The sequence below is a fragment of the Tachysurus fulvidraco genome, chromosome 2 (genome assembly GCF_022655615.1).
Source record: "Tachysurus fulvidraco isolate hzauxx_2018 chromosome 2, HZAU_PFXX_2.0, whole genome shotgun sequence".
Classification (NCBI taxonomy): Eukaryota; Metazoa; Chordata; class Actinopteri; order Siluriformes; family Bagridae; genus Tachysurus; species Tachysurus fulvidraco.
Genome location: NC_062519.1, coordinates 14,091,148 through 14,113,250, shown reverse-complemented (window position 1 = coordinate 14,113,250; position 22,103 = coordinate 14,091,148). Strand labels below are relative to the sequence as shown.

Sequence of the window (22,103 nt, the reverse complement as noted above, 5' to 3'; positions counted from 1 at the left end):
GCCAATAAGAAAAAGCTATGTTAATCTTTTTAATTTCAGAATAACCAGTTTATATTGGATTATAGTTCAAGCAGATACACAAAACTACCTTAAGAAAACTAGCAGAAAAGGTTGAAAATCTATATGTATGACTGAATAATAATTGTAAATAAAGCTAACATTTAGCACTTTAACTGCAGTTTAAGTCAAGTGCCTTTGTGGCCTCAGTAGTCACCAATGCCTGATTACAATGAGTTTGATCATTAACCAGCTTCTACACGCAGGTTGTCATTCTCTTTTTCAGCCACAAGGTGGAAGTGTCAAACCAACAGATGTGTAGTAGTAATAATAATGACAAACACAAACACACTGTTTACATTTAGCAGCATACAGAATGTAAATTATATATTTTTTTTTTTTAAAAATCACAGATATGCCAATCTTGTACAAAGAGGGGTTTAATAAACAAAACCTGATAAAGCTTACAGAACATCTGACTGACGACAGCCTGCAGGCATATCTATTGACTGCTAAACAAGTTTTGCCATACAGAGACCTCAAGGCCAGTTTATCCCTCTTACATTAATCCTTGTAAGCTATATGGCTTCACTTCTCTACTAGAAAAAACAGTTAAAAACCACATGTATGTATATACACAAATACATATTTACATGTCTTTTTTTTTTTTTTTAACTTTTAAAACATTTTACCAGGTGATGGGTAACATGGCATGACATTATTCCACTAATTACATCTTTAAATGAAATTCACAAAATCAGTGTCCTTGAATGTAACCAAGAGCACAAAATGTGTCATGGAAGCAGCAAAAAAAAATTAAAAAAAAAAAAAAATCACCGAATTACGAATGTATAATAGTTTCACAAACATGCAAATCCATTTGGAAATTCCATGTACCAAAGCTAGTGAAATATGAAGAATGTCATGACCATTGTAGGAAAAAGAAAACTTAGGACATGACTTCATTATCAGTAGACTTCTCAGTGTCTCTTGAGGTCTCGAGTCTCTCTTTTTTCTCATCCTTTTTGTCTTTGCTACGGCTCCTTTGTTTCCTGTCCTTGTCCTTCTCCCGGTCTTTATCCCGGTCTTTATCCCTGTCCTTATCCCTGTCCTTGTCCTTCTCCCTCTCTCTGTCCCGCTCTCTTCTCTCTCTATCTCTGCCACGGTCCCGTTCACGGCTTCTTGAGCGCTCTCGCCGTTTGTCTCTACTTTCCCGGTCACGGTCTCTATCCCGTTCTCTGTTCTTTCCTCTGTCTCGGTCATGGTCCTTCCTGTCGGATTCCCTCTCCCTGCCACGCTCTCTATCCCGATCCCGTTCACGATCCCTCCTCTTGTCCCCATCGCCATCTCTGTGCCGATCAGTGTCTCTACCTCTACTGCGGTCTCTCTCCCTGCTACGCTCTCTCTCCCTTTCCCTTTCCCTACTGCGGTCCCGATCCCTGTCTCTATCCCTATCTCTACTGTGGTCTCTCTCCCTATCTCTTTCCCTATCTCTACTGTGGTCTCTCTCCCTGTCTCTTTCCCTATCTCTACTATGGTCTCTCTCCCTATCTCTATCACGGTCTCTCTCCCTACCACGCTCCCATTCACGGTCTCTGCTCCAGCCCCATGATCGGCCTCCATGCAGCCCTTCCCGATCTCTGTCCCTTCTCCTGTCCTCAGACACATCTCGCTGCCTTTCTTCAGATGGGCCATCTCGGTCACGGGGACCACTGTCAAACCGACTTGACCTGTCCTGTGGTTCGGTACCATCTCTGTTGGAGGTGCTCCGTCTTCTCATTTCAGGGGAGTGTCTTCTCCAGTGGTCATCACGATGGGACTCTGGGCTATGACCACCCAAGCGGCCTGGTACTGGGATGGGACCTTCAGGTGGAGTAGGCAACAGAGGCCCCCTTACAGGTCTTATGTCATTCAGATTATCATTTAGCTGGTAACGTGATGTCTGACCTCCAGAATCATTATCAGAGTAGTGTCCTGGTGGTGGAGCTCTCGGCCCTCCAAAATGCTGAGGGGCAGGGCCCCTGTGTCTTTCCAAGTCTTGAGATAACCCTCCTCTTGGTTCTTCAAAGGATACTCTATCCTGAGGTGAACCACGAAATTGATTTGGTGGGGGAAATCTGTGCCCTGATATATCTCCTGCAGAACCAGGTGGGCCTCTTCGTCCATCAAAGTGGTTTGGTGGGGGTCCCCTAAACAGAGGACCATGTGAGGGTCCCTGATTGTCTCTGTAATTGTGTGAGGCTGTCTGTCCCTGGGGTTGCTCAATCACTGGCTGATAAGAACTTCCACTATCGCTGTCAGCAGGCCCTCTTGAGATGTTAGTCAGTGGTCCAGGATCCCCTAAGCTGTTAAGAAGAGGTGGACCCCTTGGCCCAGGAAAGTGAGATGGTGGTGGTGCTCTGCTCTCAAAATGACCAAGAGGAGGGCCCGCAAATGGTGGAGGTGGGCCTCGAGGTCCAGGGAAATTGAAAGGTGGAGGTGGCCCATTGAATCTTTGTCCATCAAAATGAGGGAGTGGTGGGCCAGGTGGCAGAGGACCAGGGGGTGGTACTCGGGGACCTATATGATGTGGGGGCACATTGTTATTAAATATTTGAGGTGGAGGTCCTCTTTGGCCCATTGGTGGGACTGATGGTGGGAGCCCTCTCGGTGTAACCATTGGAGGTGGTGGGCCCCTTGAACCATCAAACTGTGGACTGCTTCCCCACTGATTCTGAAAAGCTGCATAAGGACCAGGTGGTGGATATTGTGGCAGGTCATTTTCCCCATGTGTTAGAGGTGGGCCTTGCATTGGTGGCGGCATCTGCATTGGAGGTAGTCCTGAAATGGGAGGCGGCCCTGATATTGGCGGTGGGATATGCATGGGGGGTGGAACGGTCATTGGTGGTGGACCAAGAACAGGTGGAGGTCCAACTGGCAGTGGGAAGGACATTGGAGGTGGAATGTCTGAAGGGCCACGGTAATCACTTTGTGAATTTGGTCCAGGGATGTGTGACATATGAGAGCTATGCGAATCCATATAAGATGAACTCACTTGTGTCACATCCTGTGGCCTCCCCATAGACGTTATCGGTGTACTGATTGTTGTAATGTTGTAATATGTCGTTGTAGAAGACTCCGTTGAATCTCCAACAGAAGGCTCTTTTTTTAAAATGGTTGCAGAATTAGGCCAAATTTCTTCAAAGCTTTTGTTTTCTGATTCAAACTGCACATCATTTTCTTTTGGACTTTCTTTAGATTCTGTGTCTAAGTAACTTTCTACTAGTTCAGGGTCTATTTTTTCCCCTAAAAGTGGTATTTCTGTGCTATCTGCATCTAGGAAAGGTACCTCTTCACTGTTTGATTCCTCTTCAGGCTTGGATGACTCAAACACAGCATCAGTCGTATGTGATAGGTCCGAGTCAACATTTGCATGACCTTGTGATGGCAGCACATCAATGGTTGCACCTTGTTCTGAAGGTTCTTTTTTTAAGGAATCTTGTAATGGAGTGTCTAAGTCTTTAGGCTGCTGTGATGTTAATGTGTCTAGTATTCCAGCAATGTCAAGGGGAGGGTTGTCTGTCATCATAGTAGGAGCAGCTATAGCATTACTCAAAGTACTAGTAATAATAGTAGACATAACCGCAGTCTCTTCCTTCTCTACAGAATCATCTGAGTTTAGCCTCTGACTAGCAGCCACTTGTCTAGGGTCCCTACTCTGCCTGGGATCCCTTTTCTGATTAATAACTGGAATAGTAGCTGTGCTTTTTGCAACCAACTGCTCAACCTTTTTACCAAGTTGAAGCAACTGACTGTTGGCTAAGATAGATGCAGCATCGGGTATTTGCTGTTCCGGTTCCTCTGGTTGCTTCTTGGAACCTGGGTCACCCTTGACCTCCTCAAAAATGGAGTCATCTTCAGGGTCATATGCAATATCATCTACCACACCAGATTTGACTTCTGGTTGTGTGATGCTTTTAGGGACCAAAGACTCATTCAGCTTTTCTTTACCATATGAAATACTGGGATCATATTCTTCTTCTGGGTCATATGGTCTATCGTCCTCTTGCTCATCCACTTTTTTACCTTTTGTAATGCCAAACTGCTCAACTATCGGATCCAGCAGAGGAACAGACATATCTGTTGAACTACGATCTGAAGGGGACTGAGAAGCATCAGAATCCTTTTTCTTCCCAAACAAAGTCTTCAGGATGGTTTGAAGGGGTGTGGCAGATGTGGCAGGAACTGCTGGGGTAGCCGTAATTGAAGGGGAATTACTGCCTGCACCAGGTGCCTTGACAGAGGACAAGATTGAAAACACTGATGGAAGCTGACCAACCGATGACTCTGAACTGCTGACAGGGGGCGGAGTTCCAGGAGGAGTTGTGCTTATGGTCTCCTGAGTGATACGGATGGCTTTGTCAGTTTTACTAACGACGATTGGTTTTGGAAGGCCGGTCTCATCATCTCGCTGCGTTTTAGAACGTTTTTCCTCACTTTCCAGAGGGGCTCCAGGACGTTTCTTGTCTTTCTGACAAATTAACAGCCCAAGCAAAAGATTTGGACGAGCAGGCTCGAGACCTGTAAAAACACAATAAAATAACTTGTCAAAAAATTAAAGAGTGACTGTATCTGTTGATATTAAAAACAAAAAGAGCCTTTAGGTAATGTTCAATGAGATATTTCACTGTACATAACTCTTGCCAGCATAAAAAGAGGGTTTGTTCCTTAATACACACTAAATGTATATGATTGTTATAGAAATGAATGCATAATAACGACAGATCAGACATATGATAAAGTGGTGGCTGCATTCCTTTGGTATTGTCAGACACTGGTAGTAATATAGATAAATACTGTTCGTATCATCGGATAAATACTGTGTATTTTACAAGTCAATCTGTTAGCACACAATTTCTGTTGCTCCATATATATACTTTGGAATAACCCAAGTGACACCATCATTGAAGATAGCAGGCCATTCTGCTTGTATGTAATTACAGTTGTCAAAACAGTTGTCCATTGTTTGATAAGAGCATCAGAGTCTGAAAATATGGATAAGCAGTCATGCAGAAATTAAAATTTGTATTTCAGGTGGGTTACGTCTCTCCAACAACTGCATCCAGCGGTTGACTTACCATATATACACCATGGTGTTTCAGCTGCATTAATAAATGACATCAAGAGCTTATACATTCAATAACCAAAGACAGTCCTTCATGTCTGCCGTGTACAAACTGTATTATAGTTTTATGCAGGTAACTAACGTCACTAAAATTGACATCAATTTCTCTGATTAAACATTGAATAAACATTCATGACAAAACAGATGAGAAAAAAGGCTGAGACAAATATCTAGGATTGCACCAATTTTGGATGCATAATGTGCTTTATTAGGAACACACAAATGACAATACAGATTACAAGAAAGGGAAAAGGAACAATTATATCAACAAAGAAGGAACAATCATAAGAACTTATTTAAAAGTTTTAAAAAGTTAATTTTGCAGAAAGCATTGGTATCATGGAACAAACCCTCTTTTTATGCACTAAACTGGCACAATTCATAGGGACTGGAAGCATACTTACCTGAAAATTAAACCACACCTGAATTTTCAATAAATACTTCAAGAGAGCAAACATGCACTGTTATGCAGTTTAATTTTTTTGCACAAGCTTACCTGGTCCATCAAAAGGTAAAAGTTTAGCAGGCAGAGGATCCTTGGAGCTCAGTGGAATGAGGTAAAGGTCTTTGATTCGTTTGTTGCTGTTGGCTACTACGCCAAACCTCTTTCGGCTGCTGAAATACGAAAACAGAGAGACATACGCAACTTCTTCCTCTTCAGTTGCTGGATGGAAACGAATAAGACAAAGTTCCTGAAAAGCAACAGGCCACAAAAATGCTGTGAATAAACAAACCATTTAGAATTTGCAATTATTTTAATTATCAGTCTTAACGTGTTATGCGTTCTTAATTATATATAATAATAGTATGTATTAGTCTCGTACTTTTGACAGTGACGTCTTCAGTTTACCAACATAGTCCCAAACTGTGTGTGGAGATATTCTACCACCAATGTGAATGGTATCGGGCAAGTCCTAAAACCAAGAAGAAATACTGGCTTTAGCATCTAATTCACATTCATTACTGACTTATACTCACACATTCAGCAAATTACAAAAAACAAACCTCCTTGAGATGCTCAAAGGATCCCGAGACCAGGTAGGCCTTTGTGACAAACTTGGCAACAGTATGCATGTTGACAAATCCTTTCCACATAATCTCTTGTCCAGAGAGAAATAGAGCTGTCTCGCCTTCAGGAGGCGGCTCAGCCATGCTGCACAAATACACAAGTCATCACTGACATTAAGTTATGATTTAACCCTTCAATGACCATCTGTATCAATTGTCAGTGACATTCAAAAAAAAAACTTTCCAAAACTAAACTTTTCTTGATTTTGTGAACTTTTGAACATTTATGCCAACAGGTTAACATAACTGCTACAACGAACAATGACATATTTGGGGGGGAAAAGCATCCTGAAATAAAAGAGAATATTATAAACCAGTGGAAACTTCTGACACAAACTACCTGGATGCACTGGCCCCGTAGTGCCATGATTCTGTTGATGTGACTTGTTTCGGCATCACAGGTTTTGGCAGAGATGCCGGAGGTGGCATCGGCAACGGCCCCTTCACGTCCACCACAGGAGCTTCAGAGGGCATAGGGGTGGCAATAGGCACACTGACTGGTGCCCCAACAGGAAAACTAACATCAGGCTCAGTCTGAGCGAGAGGTGTAGAAGAGCGGTGGCTGGCAGTACGAGGGTCGCGGCGGCTTATCGTGACAGAAGAACCTGTGGGCATGACCACAGGAGCTTGCACAACAGGCACAGTACTGCTCTGGTCTTCCATGCTAATTGGTTGATGAGGAGTAGACACATCGCTGACAGAGTAACCGGTGTTAGATTGGTCTGCTTGCACCTTGGAGGGTCGTTGCTCTGCTTTGGGTTTTTCAGGTGGATCTTGTTTTTTAGGAAGTGACAGTTTGGGCTTTTTAGCTGCTGGCTCATCATCAGCTGACCGCTGACCTGAAAGAAATAATGGAAAAAAGTAATGAAACTTCCAAATCATAACAGATTTATGCAGTCTATCTTTATATGGCGCTACCTGTGCAAATCTTGCAGTTAAGGTCAAACAGGTGAGCTCTGTGTTCTGCCGTGGTGTCTTTCAACATATTACTTAATATGTCTGGGACACCGCTGTTTTTTCCTGTTGAAGCAGAACTCGGAGTTGTTGAAGAGGGGTGAGAGTCCTGATGATCCTAAGAAAAGAGAGATAGAATGAATAATTCAGCAGTTTTATAAAGTTTTGAATTATTTTCCTTATTCACAAACACAAAATAAAACTACAGTTAATACAAAAAAAAGGGCAAAAATGTGCAGAAAAGGTCAAATCAAGTGTGCAGAAGGAAAGGAACAAAAAGAAGGAAAGGAACAAAGCCAGAGGATTTAAAAAAGCCAAAGCCAGAAAGCCACCACTTACTGCCCCAGAAGCCAAGCGAGGAGATTGGGAAGTAGCAGAGATACATACATCTCCATCAGACATGGAAGGAGCTTCTTCCATGTCAACATCAGCAGGAGCGGTGTCCTGTTTGGATCCAGCTTTGGAGTACCCTGGTTGTGTCCTTCCACTAGCGTCCAGAATCTTGGAAATAAAAAATAAAATGACTTAATATAAAACACAAATTTTATACATTATAAATTCTATGAGGGTATTTGGATGTCCAGCTGGAACACACACACTTAAGTTTCTATACATCTTCATCCATTACGGATGCATCATTGTTGCAGTATTACCTCAGATGTACCAGTTTTCCTCCAATCAGAAATCTCTTTGGAGAGCAATTCTTCGGGGCTGAGCCTCACTAAGCGAAATGGGCTGACCTCTCCACCAATCACACGATAGAACAAACCCTGTTGAACACACGCACACAGCAGACAAACAACATGCATCATCTGTTTTATTTATTTAAACAAATATTTTTTAAAATAAATAAATATAGTGGTTCTCACTTGAACTGTTAACCAACCTTATTTTTTGGGTCCTTCAGGTTAAACATTAGGGATCTGTACTTGTTCTTGTACTTGCTGTCTGTGTTCATGTACAGATTGAACATTTCTTTCTCAATGCTGACAGCCAGCTTGCCAACCTCACTCTCAGACATGGAGAGGTCATCGCTGTCACTTACCCTACAGTACAGTTAAGAATGTCATGTCATATACTTATTATTCAAAATCAGATATAAAATAGAAATGGACTTTCATTAATACCTTAATGCACACATTTGCAAATATTTGTTAAACATGCCTTATTCTGAGGCACTATATGTTTTTCCATTCACCTTTTGTATAAAATGTCAGTTAGTGAACGACGGATGTTGGATCTCATCTGGTTGTTAGGTGGTGCTTGTGGAGGGAGAGGTGCTGGTGGTGCTGCCTTGGATGGTGGTGGCTGGGTCTGGGAGCTAGAGGGCACGGACACAGAAGGCAACTTGGAGGCCGTAGAGGAACCAGAACTCGCAGGTTCCTTCGCCCCAGACTGGGGCTGCTTTTTGGGGATGGTGAAGGTGCTCTTGCCAACACTCAAAGCTCCTGTGGGATGGAGCCTTGATCCAGGAGGACCAGAAGTGGAAAAGACTGGAATGGGAGGTGGGGGTGGCCCTGGTTTTTTTGATTTGACAATTTTGCCTTGTAATGTTGAATGTTTTTTCAAGTCTTTGGAACTGCTTGAAGACGTAGTGCTCGTTTTGCCTTTGGGAGCAGAGACCGGAACAGGCTTGGTCATCTTTGTGCCTGGAGACTTTTTGCTCCCTTTGGAGGAGACAGTTGTTGCTGGGGGTTTCTTTTCTACAGGAGCCGGCTCTTTCTTGTCAGGTTCAGGTTCTTCTGTTTTTTCCTCTTCATCCTTCTGAGTAGCTGCTGCAGACAAAATGCAATGTACATAAATTTAAAAAATATATCATTACAAAAACCTTATTTAAATGTCAGAATAGAATTAAGAAAAATGTATAGTTGGAGTTTCCAGGGAAACAATTTTAGAATAAGTATTGTAGTTTTGTTTTACCAAACGAAATGTTTGTGCCTTGCCTTGATTCTGTTAATAATCTTTCAAATTAAATAAATAAATAAATATCTGAAGGTATGCACTGCAGGGGGGGGGAGATAATAAAATAAATCAAGCATATATTTATTTATTTTTGTTTTTTTTTAATTCATGTCCCAAAGAAAGTTCAAATTAGAATGAAGAACCAGGTCTTTAAACTAAATTTACTGACACGTGTCTACAAGTTAAAAAATATCATTTGTGCTGATAATCCAACTAGAGGAACAGAAAATAACATGTATAAGTGGCATATCTGGAAACCAGTTCTACCTGATCTCACATAGGCTACCCAAAGCCTCATGGACATGAGGCATTTAGAGATGCATCAAGTAATAAACCCCCTAAGGTCCTAACCAATGTCTTATTTACCAATGTATTATAAAAGCAATGGTTCATTTACTGGTCTTCAAGAAGACTAAACTGTCAGTCCTACCTGTTGCTGATCAGGCTCAAGGACCTACTACCTATGACTAATACACCCAATTTATTATTTATTTAATAATACACTGGGAAAAATTTATTTTACAGACTCCAAAATGCAGGACATACATGTTATGTATGATCTAAGCGCAACCACACTAAAATGTGTGTGTCCCCTAATCCAAGCAAGCTTCTACAGCACAGTTGTCCAAGACCAACACAGCACAGATCCAAGTCAAACCAGTAGTCCCAATCATCCTGCATGAATTGCTTTTTATTAAAGCTCATATTTTCTTTGTGAAGTGGTGCTGTATTAGATTTACCCACATGACAAACATTCTTGGTCAAAGCTCAAATTATCATATGTATTATGCACAAAAAAAAACACATTTTAGCATTAAAATGGAAGTATTTATGTTAAGAAAGATCAGCTAATGAGACGATTTATTTCCAGCAAAGCCTCCTTAATTGTATACAAAAATACAGAAATACCTTGATAATGAATGAGAAGGTGAATCATCCTAACTATCTTAACTGATGGCTTTCAGCATTTCTCTATTTAATAATATAAAGCAATAAATCCTGATCAATAAATCGACACATTAAAGATGAACACAGCTCATAACCCCAAAGCTAGCTTAACTTCTGACTGTAAAGCAAACATGTATTAACATGCCTGCTATCTGTATGTACGTTTAATTATGGCATTGCGTTCCGCATGTGTTGTACTAATGAGAGAATTTCTGCTTCTGGGTGCTGTCTGGCAGACTGCTCATCTTCCAGTTTGTGTAGTCTTCGCAGCTTCAAACTTCACAACCAGAGGGTCAGGCCTTTTTCACTCAAGTGCAAATATCAGCGCTGATCAGTTGCTGGATGGGTGGCGATGGCCAAAGCAGTCAGATGCCAAGATATCCAAAGCACTCCCAAAAAACAAGACTTCGCTCAAAATTGAAGCAAAGGGCATCAGAGTATTTATCTGTAATATCACTTTATTTTGAAGTCACTTATTTTGAAAAGAGAATTTCATTTTTAAAAAAGCAGGGCATGCAAGTCAGATAAATATAAAAAAATTTTTTTAAAAGCTGTTAGTGGTAACAGAAAAGGTTGTGATGCACGCAGAGATTATCCCCTGCCAGGTACCGTGTGATCAGAAATGCTGCTCTATTCTTGGTGAAAAGGTGGCAGGAGAAAAAGACACCATGACCTACCTGTTCAGATGAGCGGTCAGTACTCCTGCTCTTAAGATACTATTCCCAGATCAGAGCGGACGTTGGAGGCAATGTTGACATTCATACGCACAATTAAAAAATATCACTTTCATACAAAAATATATACAAGCCACAGACAAAAATGTAAAAACCAACATCAGGGCAAGGCACGCTACATCTCTTTAATCCTTGTGTTGGCATATCTTGAAAAAGATTCAGCCAACTCTTAAAAATAAATAAATAATTTGAGTATGGCGTAGAAAATTCTATGGTCTAGGTTTTGGTTTTGCTAGTGCCCAGAAAACTGGCCATTAAAACAAGCATTTGAATTATTTTGGGGGGAAAAAATTAGACAACCTAAAATAATACCTACCATTTGTCTTTATACATATATATATACTTACCTGCTCAGGATCCCTGTATACATTAAATATGTGCATTTGGGCCACCAATTTACAAACTTCCACAATTACACAAGCTTTCATCTTGTATGGCCAGATAAATCAGGTGTTCAGGCAATTCAGATTCCTAGTGAAACAGCCTGATGGTGTCTGGGCCAGAACATCATCTCATGTCTCATATCATGAGTTCTACACCACAAGTCACAGAGAGACCGAAGATTAAAGTGTGGAAAACCTTTAAGATACATACACGCTTTGTTTAACACAGTTGGTGATATTGCTGTAGTCTTTTCTGGCGCTACTGCAATGTAATTATGATCGCTGGACCAGGATGACATGGCTGGCGGTGGCGGATGCTCTTCTGCGACTCTGTCTTCTTCGTCCTCCTCATCTTCAGCTTCGTTGCCTTCCGACTCCAAGGAATCCTCTTGAGTTTTGCTGGACGGGTCTGGAGACCTCCTGCTGCTTCTGCGCTCAGGACCCGAATTCTTCAAAAGAAACAAGCATGAGAAGTGTTAACATGCGTCACTAAACAAGACCCGACAGCTCTGATAAGCTCAGGGACAACTTTTACGGTATTTTGATATGCAACACTAACCTATAAGTTTGCCTAAGTTTGATAAGTTTGCCTATCAAAAACGTTTACACAAAAGGAAATATTATAACCTTAGTTTTATCAGTCTCCTAAGAATAATCACCTTTACCAGTTTCCACTAACCACAATGACACTATGTTGATTGTTTGATTTTAGTTCCACTTAAAAACGTATAAAGTGTTAATGCTTTAGGACCTTTTCTAAAACACTGGTCCCAAAATAATACCTTGACTGTAGATACGACTGTAGGCTTTTTCAGGATTTTTGGCTTGGGCTTCTCCTTGGGTTTAGTCTCCCTGTTGTCAGTAGTGATGGTCTTCATGGCAGCAGCAGCATGCTTGAGAATGCAGTCATTACCACAGTAAACAGAGTCGGGTAGCGCATCCCTTTCACAGCCAGGACCAATGCACTTAGGGAGAGAGGATTCCTCTGCAGTCGCCATCACCTGTTGAAAACTCAGGTTGGTCAGACGCATCACCAGGTGGTGGAACTATTAATCCCCCAAACAGAAGTCAGCAAAGCTTCTAGCACTTAAAGGGATGTTTTCCCAAAAAAAAACAAAAAAAAAAAAACAGCAATTTAATATGGGGCTTTAAACTCTAAAGAAACAATTGTACAACTGTCTACACACATTCTCTAAAAACCACTAAAAGAAAACATGTTAAGTTTTCAAAATGAATACTAAGAGACTGCGTAATCACTTCTTGAAGTTGATGTATAGTGAGTCTCACTGATGGTCATACAAAAGCATACATGTCTTAACCCTTTTGCTTCTTCCCAAGCTTTATATTTTATAGCCAATATTTGACCAGCATGGTCTCTTATTGCTCTTTAGGTGTCGATTAAAAAAAAAGATGAAGTCTTGATCAACACCGATATCAAAAAATATATAAACATTATTTAGCAGTGGTTTAATTGTACATAATCTTCTGCAACTGGAGTCAGCGTTTCCCTAACGAGGACACGTTATGTCACTTTGTGTAATTTAAATAGAAATCAATAAACCTTGCTGTCTGTTGAATCCATATTACTGGTCATTTATGGCTTCATTCAGCTCGAGGTTAAAATTTTTTGTATTGCTATTTCGTAGAAACCATCACAGCAGACTACATACACTAACTACTATTACTTGGAAGGGTTTAGCTTCTTCTCCCAGATGAGTCCATGCAAGTATCGCAATAGGCGGCCATACTGAATATATTTTGTTGCAGTTGTTTCATGTCACACATCACATGGTAGTTAGTTAAAAACAAGCAAATTTACCTGTTCTGTTTCCAAGTATTATGTATACATTATATACACATTACACAGATATACAGTATAACTCACATCTGCTAAAGGTCTGCATGTCATGGTAAGTTTCAGATTTTCCTATCTTTAATTAATACTTTAAGCCCTCGTAGAAATGATCACTTCAAAAAAAAAAACGACTTTAAAGTAGCATTAAAACAAAATTATATTTTAAACATCAAGGCAAGAATAAATAATGCAGAGTCATGAAACTTTCATAATGCAGGTTAAAAACAAAGCAGCATTAACAGTCATACAAACCATACCCTCTCAAAGTAATCGGATTTATTTTTCACCAAAAAAAAAAGCTATATCCTTAGGATTTCAATGCTTAGATGCACAGTGCTCAATTAAAGTAGTAAAATACTTTGTGAATGTAAAAAAAAAAAAAAAGCATATTCACTTTATAAAAGGTTTTCAGTTAATTATTCCACTTAATTATACAGGGGAAAAAATATGTTTTTAATTTTTAAATTAAAATCAAACTTGTCTTTCAAATCTCAACTGCAGTTACATCTCTGACTTGTACTGAAACACAGATATTGTACAACAACCTACCGGCTGGAAAATCTTTATTTTCTTTTTGCCGCTTGGGTTAGCAGCTTTCTCAATCCTGCCCTTGATGCCGACTTCTTCCCCGGTCTTCTCTTCTGCAGCAGGAGTAGCTGAAGCAGCAGGAAAAGCAGCGGTTGAAGGTGTTTGCACATTGGCTTGGCTAAGAAGACCTGGATTGGGATCTGCCTTGCGACCAGCTGTGGGAGTAGCAGGTCGTTTGCCGGTTTCAGCGCCGGATGGAGAAGTGGAGGGCTTGGAGTTCTGGGCCTTCCTGCTTGTGCAGTTGGGACACACATAGTCCTCACCGTTGCGCTCCATCAGACGGCCGCGTGCCTCGGTAATGCCCACACAGTCTCCGTGGAACCACTCCTCACACCGGTCACAGCATATCATGAACCTGAGGACATACTGCAATGCTTCAACCACATTTCAAAACCAGCTACAGCAGGCCGTCTCGTCTGATTACCGTCAGTATATTCACATGGTGATGAGTAAAAAATTGTCGTTAAATAAAGGCATGTTTTGATGGCAAAACGGTAGTCGTTTAACATTCTAACAAAAGGTTTAAAAGGGTCTCGATCATGTGGCCGCAGCAGTGCAATGCATAAAATCATGCAGATACAGTTCAAGAGCTTCCACACATCTAAACAAAAATGAAAAAAGTAAACTTTACAGATTTTACACATTGTGCATTTGTTCATTAAAGGTGGTGGTGTGTACACAATTATTTTTTTATACAAGACACTAACCTTTTGTTGTGTTTTTGTCTGCAGATGCAATAAAGTGCATTTGGATCATAACCGTCATTATCAGACTCGCTGGATGATGACGACGTCTCATCATCCTCCTCTTCATCCACATCCTTCTCTTTGCCTGCCGAAGCTTTAGGCTTAGGTTCTCTTTTAGTGCCTGATTTCAAAGGGCTTCTTAAAGGCCTTGTGTTGGCAGGCACCTCCTCCTTGTTTGTCTCATCATCATCATCTTTCTGCAGTTCTTCTTGCTGCATTTCTTTTATCGCCTCTCCTTTCGTGTCATCCTCTACACCAGTCTCTATCTCATGCTGTTCCTGTGTCTCTTTCAAGGTTCCCTCTTCATTCTCTGAACTATCCTCATCACTGGCTGAGTCCACCATGTCTGTTATGGCCTTGGGGCTTGCCCTTCCCCTGCCCCTCCCTCTGGTCCTTCTCACTGGTGATGGTGTTTTGCTTTCTGTCACTTTACACTCTGTGTTTCTGTCCAAGCTGGCCTCTGATGCAGAGTCAGATGGTGGATCTCCACTTTCCAAGTAAGCAGGTGCGCTACGTCTCACTGCTCCTCTCCCTCGCTTAACCGTCACCAGGAACTCCTCTAGCTTATCAGTTCGCTTGGCCTGCCTTCCGCTTCGTCGCACCGGTGCTCCAGGACTATCTGTTATGCCTGCTGTCTCTCCAGCCATGTCACGTTTCGCAATAGTGGTCCTACGGAAGCCCCAAGTCTTCTTGAGCACGTTGGAGTTCTTTGCAGATTTCTCGGAGTCCTCTACTTGGTTTTCTTGCGCGGCATCACTTTCACCTGTGTCAATTTTGTTGTCCTTTTCCTCCTCTGCCACTGCAGCTGTGAGATGGCGGCAAGGAAACAAGAAACGTTGTGATTTGTTTATTTTTGCCTTAACTTGGAAAGAATCCAAAGGAAAATCAAATGTAAGTAATCAAGCAGGATGTATCAAACATATTTTACAGAATTCGGAGCCCAGATCCAAAAGCAGAGCTAAAATGATGGCCCCAATTGATTTAGAGTGCAGGATTTGAGGCAAGACAACGGATTGCAAAAATAACTTCAATAAGAAAACTGAGCCAGATTAAAGTTCCACCCAGCTGTGGCAAACCAGGCAAATAAAGCACTCATTCATACTGCGGGTCCAAGGTCAGTGGTACCTTGTGAACTGGAATCCAAATCCTGGCTGGACTCAGGCTTAGAGGTTTGAGCTAGTTCAGGGCTCACAATCTCCTCCATAGCTGATGGAGTCACTTGCTAGTTTTCAAACAGAATTATCTACAGTTAAGAGAGAAGCACAACACAGAATGCAGAGTTGAGCTTTTCACCACTTCTGTGAAGATGGCATGGTCACCCTACAGTTTGGTGAATATTTAACATTTTAATTGACTTACTAAGGGAACAGATGTGTAACTGATGTAACAGAACTTAAGATTATATTAAGTACCTATACAAAAAAATAAATAAATAAAATGTATTTTTATACATTACATCCAGCACCCACCCAACTTCCATCCATCAATGCTGAACAACTTCTTCCTCTAAACAAGCAATATTTCATGAAATATACACATCATATTGTATAAATGCTACAGTAGAGTTAGATGTATAGTAACTGAATATTAATCTTTGAATTTACTTTTACTTTAATTTTTCCATACTACTGTAAAGCTGCTTTGAGACTGAATTCTTACTGTATTCAGTTCAATTTACTCATGTGTTAAACTCATTAACCCATTAATCAATGTATTACACAACGTATCCAATGAATTTGGCCGTCCCTCATCCAAAGTGTATATGACAGATTGCAACACAGAAACCTTTCTTTGAAATCTGATGAATGTTTTCTAATAAACGATATGCTACTTAAACCATGAGGCATGTGAGATGCTTGTCAGCTTTTGCTGCAATGAAAGTGCAGAAACTCTTGTTATGCAAAAATGTAATCAGTTTAGTTAATCATTTAATTAGTTAAATCTCTTGCAGCGATTTATTTATTTATTTATTTTTTATTTCTCCAGCTCAAGGGGTTATACAAATGTGCCCAAGTTAACAAAAAAAACCTCATTATATACCAGTTTATTTTATTTACTCCACTTGTATTATTTTTGGGCAGATGCTTAAATGTGTTCAAATAATGCATACTTCCTCGTGCATGGCGCTGATATGATTAAATATCAGATAAATTAGCGCGCGCGCACACACGCAAGGTAAAATCACAAGGTGAACAGTTCATATCAAACCCTGAGTCTGTTTTTCAGAGTCAACACAAAAGGCATTTAACCCACAATTTTGTGACATTACAAACTGGGAATGTCCTAAACAAGAATTAAGTACAGTACCTGTTTGTGTGCCTTTCAGACTCTGTTGAACTGGGAACAGTGTTTAATTACAAGCAGCTCCTGAGCCGTTCACATCGCAATGAGTCATCTAAGAAGACAAATATGATAAAACTCAACCACACTTCTCTACAAAACTATCTATCTAATCCATCTGCCCGCTATTTTACCGCTAAATATAATCAGACAGCAAAAATGATCAAGTTCAAGATACTTGATACCAGCATACTTTTTGAATGAAGTGCGGAAAAGTAATTAAGAAACCATTTTTAATCATTTCTGCAGATCTAGTCATCAGTAGAACTTGGCTCTAACCATAATCAATTACTATCAGTTGCTCAGATGCAACATCATGTTTATTCACCTGTAAAGATGCGTTATATCTGACCCAGAATAACATGGAACAGGACTGACCACCCCTGACCTAAATCGGTATCATTTAGATTCGTCAGAAAACTGTGAAGTGAGTTTTAGCAAAGTGACACTCAAAATCCAACAGACACTGGAGCTTGAAGCCTCATTTGAACGTGGACATCAATATTGGTTGCCCAAAATCAATTTATTTCATTTGTAATCTGATCCACAGAGATATCACTGAATGTTCTGTGATAGTAAAGGGCATACATCCATCATTTGATAAGCTCAGAAATAATCAAAATGTCTCTAACCGGATTGAGACTGTTAATGTACAAAACCAACATTCATGACAATTACTTTTACTTGTTTATTTGCAAATCAAATTAAGGATGGATGAATGAAGTCACTCTTTTGCTTATCCCCCATCCACAGCTGTGTGAACAGAACAGGTCATTTTATACACAAGAGACTGAGAAGGAATAAAGCAGACACTTGCAGCTGTACAGTACAGTGTGTATACAAGCCTATTGTCCATCATTTAAGATCTATTACATTTTTTGTCTTGACATATATTTCCATGAAGGGTGTTTTATTATGAATTCTGTAATTAGCAGATATAATAATTAGCAGCCCTAACAACAGCAGTGACATTGTCATTTGCATAAATTGATTGAAAACTAAGATGTCATTCTTTAATAATGATTAAAAAACAATTGTTTTGTTAGCAAACTGCTGAATTACAAGAGGAATCCCAGACATCCGTCATGCTTTCATAAGAAAATCAACGACCTCAAAACACAGTAGAGACATTAGGTGGTTAATGTGTGATCTATAAAATAAATAAAGGAGAATATGAAAATGACTTCCCTCTGAAGAACACAAGGTCTCCCTGATGTCACCTAATATTGCTAATGAGCTACAATCCGAATTACTGACCTCTCAGTTATACGTTACATCTCATGTCGTGATGATAAATGATTTCAAAACAGGCTGTTTTTTCTTCTTGTTGTTAACATTTAAAATTATAACATCATTATAAAATTTCAAATAATTATGACAGTGGTTGATTAGATAGTGTTTTAATGACAAACTCATTTTCACTAATCATCACTACTCCACAAACAGCAGCTCACTCGTAGTTTCACAGTGAAGCCTAAAATGTCTTCTCCAAAAAAAAATACAAATATTAAAGCGGAATAAAAACACGCGACTTGTCGCCTAATAGCTCTTACAGTCCGAGGAGCTAAACGGCTACATGCTAACACAATATATGCTAGCGAACTAAACACGGCTTATCTTTCTCGAGATTACCGTTCTATAAATTATATTAACTAAATAAAATAAATACTTAAATCAGTCCATAACACGATGTGATTACTATATAATCTATTATCAAGCGCGCGCTGTTTGTCCATTGTCGAGACGCGCTAACGACTCAACGCGCATGCGCGACGCCCGATAGCTTTCGCTCAAACGTACGCAAATTTACAAACCGCTTTTGACTCGCGGAGCCTCTGAAAATGTATAAAATCTTGTCTCGTGTGTAAAATATCCCCTTAAAGTCATCATATTAGCTAGGTTTGTTCTCGCAAACTGTGCGCGAGGCACACGGTCAAGCGCCATGCTAGTTCGCTCTTCCGTTAGCATGGTTAGCTTGTCACCATAGCGACACACGAAGAACACGCGCCCACGAACACGTCCACGTTTTTGTACGCGACGTTCGAAGCTAGCTAACTGCCCATAGGTGTAGAATGTGCGGTATTTCGCAAGCAAAACCTTCCTGCACACGGATTTATATTGTTAATACGGTGGCCTTCGACCGTGACGCCATTACCGCCGATGAGGCTCGCGCAGTTGCTAAGCTACACGAGTTCGATGCGAATCACATTTTTTTTTTGGTCAAACATATGTATTTGTCGTGCATTTAAGCTATGTTCGGGAGCGTTGAGTTACGCATACTCACTTAGAGATATAGTGCATCAGCAACGCGGTCAAAGCGATATGACATCCTCCATTTTCTCTTTTCGCTGTAGAGCGCGCGCATGCCTGAACTAGGAAAGCACGCGTTGTCAGTGAGCTGCGTGCTACAGCACCACCTCAGGACCGGGGAGGAATTACACCCAGGGCTAACGACTGGGATGAACATGCAACATGCAACTTAATAAAACTGGAAATAAAATCTCTCATATACACAACTACTACAAAGCACAAACTGAACGCTAGAATTACTAGAATCTAGTATAAAAAAAAGGTAAATTTAATTTAATGAGGAAATGCATTATATTCCTCAGGAGTTTTGTGTTGGACTATTATAAATTGTTGTAGAAATGACATTATTTACATTGACATTATTTAATATCCAGTGTCACTCAAAGGAGAACGGGTTCCATTCTGAGTCGGGTTCCTCTCGAGGTTTCTTCCTCGTGTCCTCTCAGGGAGTTTTTCCTTGCCGCTGTCGCCTCCGGCTTGCTCATTAGGGATAGGGATGCATTTACATCTACAGCATTTACCTTTATCCTGAGTGACTTAGGGTGCTTTCACACCTGCCTTGTTTAGTTCGGTTGAATCGTACCAGAGTTCAATTGCTCATTTGGTGCGGTTCGTTTGGGCAGGTGAGAATGCAACAATTGAACTCTGGTGCGCAACAAAAGAAGAGGTGAAGAGGTGGTCTCGGTACGCTTTCAAACGAACTCTGGAGCAGTTCATTTGTGGTGAGAACACAATCCGAGATCGAACAGACCTAACTGCAAAAAGTATCGCGCAGTTTTCTCTTTATTTAGCAATCAGCTCAGGGACAGGGGGTTTCATAGGTCTGTTTTTCACCTTAACCGGATTAAGGTGAAAAAACTCCGCCAGCAGTACATCCAAGTGCGGGATGCACTTAATAAAACAGGCAGCTCAGGTAACGATAAAGACAAGTTCCCCTGGTACAATGACCTGGACAAAATACTTGGGACAACAGTGCTGTATACAAGTGATGCAGTAGATTACAACCACGAACATAATTACAGCGCACAGTCGTCTCTCCATGGTGTATGCTGTATTTTCCTCTTTTTGTTTACTTCCGGAGTTTCGTTGGAATTTCCCGCATGTTTATTCTCACCAATCGAGAAGCAGTTTAGGAAATACGCTCAAAGACATGTGGCCAATGAGTGATGTGGATGTTATCATATGACTGCATTTTGGTTCGTTTCAACTGGAACAGAACGATCCGTGTGGTGTGAAAAGGAATCAAAACTGCTAAAATGCTACAATGTATCATTTATTTGCTTTTGGTCCGGACCAAATGAACCGAACTATAGATGTGAAAGCACCCTTACAATTGTATTTCAACTAGGGTTAAGGGCCTTGTTCAGGGGCCCAGCAATGGCAGCTTGGTGAACCTGGGATTTAAACTCATGACCTTCTGATCAGTAATCCAACACCTTAACCACTAGACTACCACATCCTAGGGATAGATAGATAGATAGATAGATATTTTATATATATTTCTTCTTCTATACTTCTGTAAAGCTGCTTTAAGACAATGTGAGTTGTTAAAAACTCTATAGAAATAAACTGAATTTGACTTATACCAATGGATGATGTGTGCATCTGATGTTATTTCACTTCATCGATATTCTTGTTCTGGGCTGTGGAGCAAATATGAAAAGCTGAACATTTTCTCTGCAGTCACAATCACACTAGGATGAAGTTTTGCCTGGATGTAGTTAAACCCTGTTCCACACATGCTTATACCTTTGGATCAGATTACACATAGCATGCATTTAAACAGGGGTTTTATACACAAATGCTTTAAAGAATGAATTCATTCGGATTGGTTAAAATCACTGCATGTAAACAGAACGAAAACGCCTTCACTTAACGGAGAATTGGGTAAAGGTTTGTCAAGTTTTCTCTATTCTTTAATTGTTAAGAAAATAATCTGTAGATTGTTTATAAAACAGACAGAAGGCCCATCCAGATATAAACAAGCATTCCAGCCTATGAATCTTTCAGGTTATCTGTACAATAAATAAGTAAATAAATAGTCTAGTGCAGTTTTAACGCATTAAAGCTATATATGCAGAGTTTTTTTAAGACATGTAAAGCACAACACAGTAATTATTTGAGTAAGAATAAGGATTGCTTAGCATGTTGACTGTTTTTTAGTTTGTATCCTTCTGACTAGCTACATTAACGCTTTGGTAGTACATCATTTGGTCAGAAATGTCTACATGTATTCAGTTTGTTTGTTGGCTGGTTTGTGTGTGCTTGTTTGTGTGTGTGCTTGCTTGTGTGTGTGCTTGCTTGTTTGTTTGTGTGTGTGTGCGATTGCTTGCTTGTTTGTGTGTGTGAGTGCGTGCGCATGCTTGCTTGCTTGTTTGTGTGTGTGTGTGCGTGCGTGCTTGTTTGTGTGTGTGTGCTTGTTTATTTGTTTGTGTGTGTGCGCGTTTGTGTGTGTGCATGTTTGTCTTTTGTGTTTGCTTGTGTGTATGCATGTTTGTCTTGTGTTTGTTTGTGTGTACGTTTTTGTTTGTGTGGCTTGTATGGTGTGTTTGTTTGTCTTGTGTTATTATCCAAAGCGACTTACTCTTGAGAGAGGACACAGTCCAAGCTGCAGGACAAGGCCCGTGTCCAGACGTGTCCACATGCAGGATGTTTAAGTGCATCCCATTTCTCAAATGCGTGTAAAATTCAGTTTGTGAAACCAAATTAAACACAGATTAATTTACTCTTCACTTTTAATTCTGTATCCTAGCGACAGAGCTCTATGTAGTCAAACTCACAATCAACCTTGTAGTTAATGAATAATAGTGCAGAATAAAGCAAACTATTTTAAACCTAGTCACGACAAATAGGCAGATATTTATACGTTCATGAACGTAAAATTGCGTATGATATAATCTTACAAGTTGGAAGAACGTGACGACTGGATTTTCAGAGCCCTCGCCGTTCACTTTTTGTGTTTTTATTGATTTTTTTTTTATATGGCGGATGGAAAATTAGATTGTCGGTGCAAGAGCGCCACCTAGCGGCCCGGAGTGAGTGTTTATAATACTG

General features: G+C 40.3%; 1 protein-coding gene across 13 annotated transcripts; it reads right to left on the bottom strand.

Moving 5' to 3' along the window:
- Positions 1–421: 421 nt before the first annotated feature.
- Positions 422–22,011, bottom strand: dido1 (death inducer-obliterator 1). Of its 13 annotated transcripts, none has more exons than XM_027176401.2 (17): positions 21,953–22,011; positions 16,707–16,794; positions 15,525–15,642; positions 14,361–15,204; positions 13,615–14,008; positions 11,993–12,211; positions 11,422–11,659; positions 8,382–8,958; positions 8,070–8,229; positions 7,837–7,953; positions 7,523–7,684; positions 7,148–7,301; positions 6,570–7,068; positions 6,167–6,314; positions 5,986–6,075; positions 5,658–5,853; positions 422–4,557 (listed from the first exon to the last, which is right to left on the bottom strand). In XM_027176401.2, exons 3-17 carry the CDS (start codon positions 15,601–15,603, stop codon positions 947–949), a joined length of 7,488 nt encoding a protein of 2,495 aa, XP_027032202.2. In that variant the 5' UTR covers positions 15,604–15,642; positions 16,707–16,794; positions 21,953–22,011; the 3' UTR covers positions 422–946. The 13 variants fall into 13 exon arrangements, with proteins under 13 accessions (XP_027032202.2, XP_027032201.2, XP_047665990.1 ...); XM_027176400.2 differs by lacking the exon at positions 21,953–22,011 and adding an exon at positions 21,634–21,920; XM_047810034.1 differs by lacking the exon at positions 21,953–22,011 and adding an exon at positions 21,634–21,920 and having other exon boundaries at positions 15,525–15,621.
- Positions 22,012–22,103: the final 92 nt, after the last annotated feature.

What these genes read in the sequence shown, in the direction of transcription:
- dido1 (XM_027176401.2), bottom strand. Translation starts at nt 15,603, where the DNA reads ATGGAGGAGATTGTGAGCCCTGAACTAGCTCAAACCTCTAAGCCTGAG. An exon ending in CTCGCTTGGCTTCTGGGGCA is followed by an intron (nt 7,302 to 7,522) that starts GTAAGTGGTGGC and finishes CTCTTTTCTTAG; the next exon opens with GATCATCAGGACTCTCACCC. An exon ending in TTTACCTTTTGATGGACCAG is followed by an intron (nt 4,558 to 5,657) that starts GTAAGCTTGTGC and finishes GTGTTTTTACAG; the next exon opens with GTCTCGAGCCTGCTCGTCCA.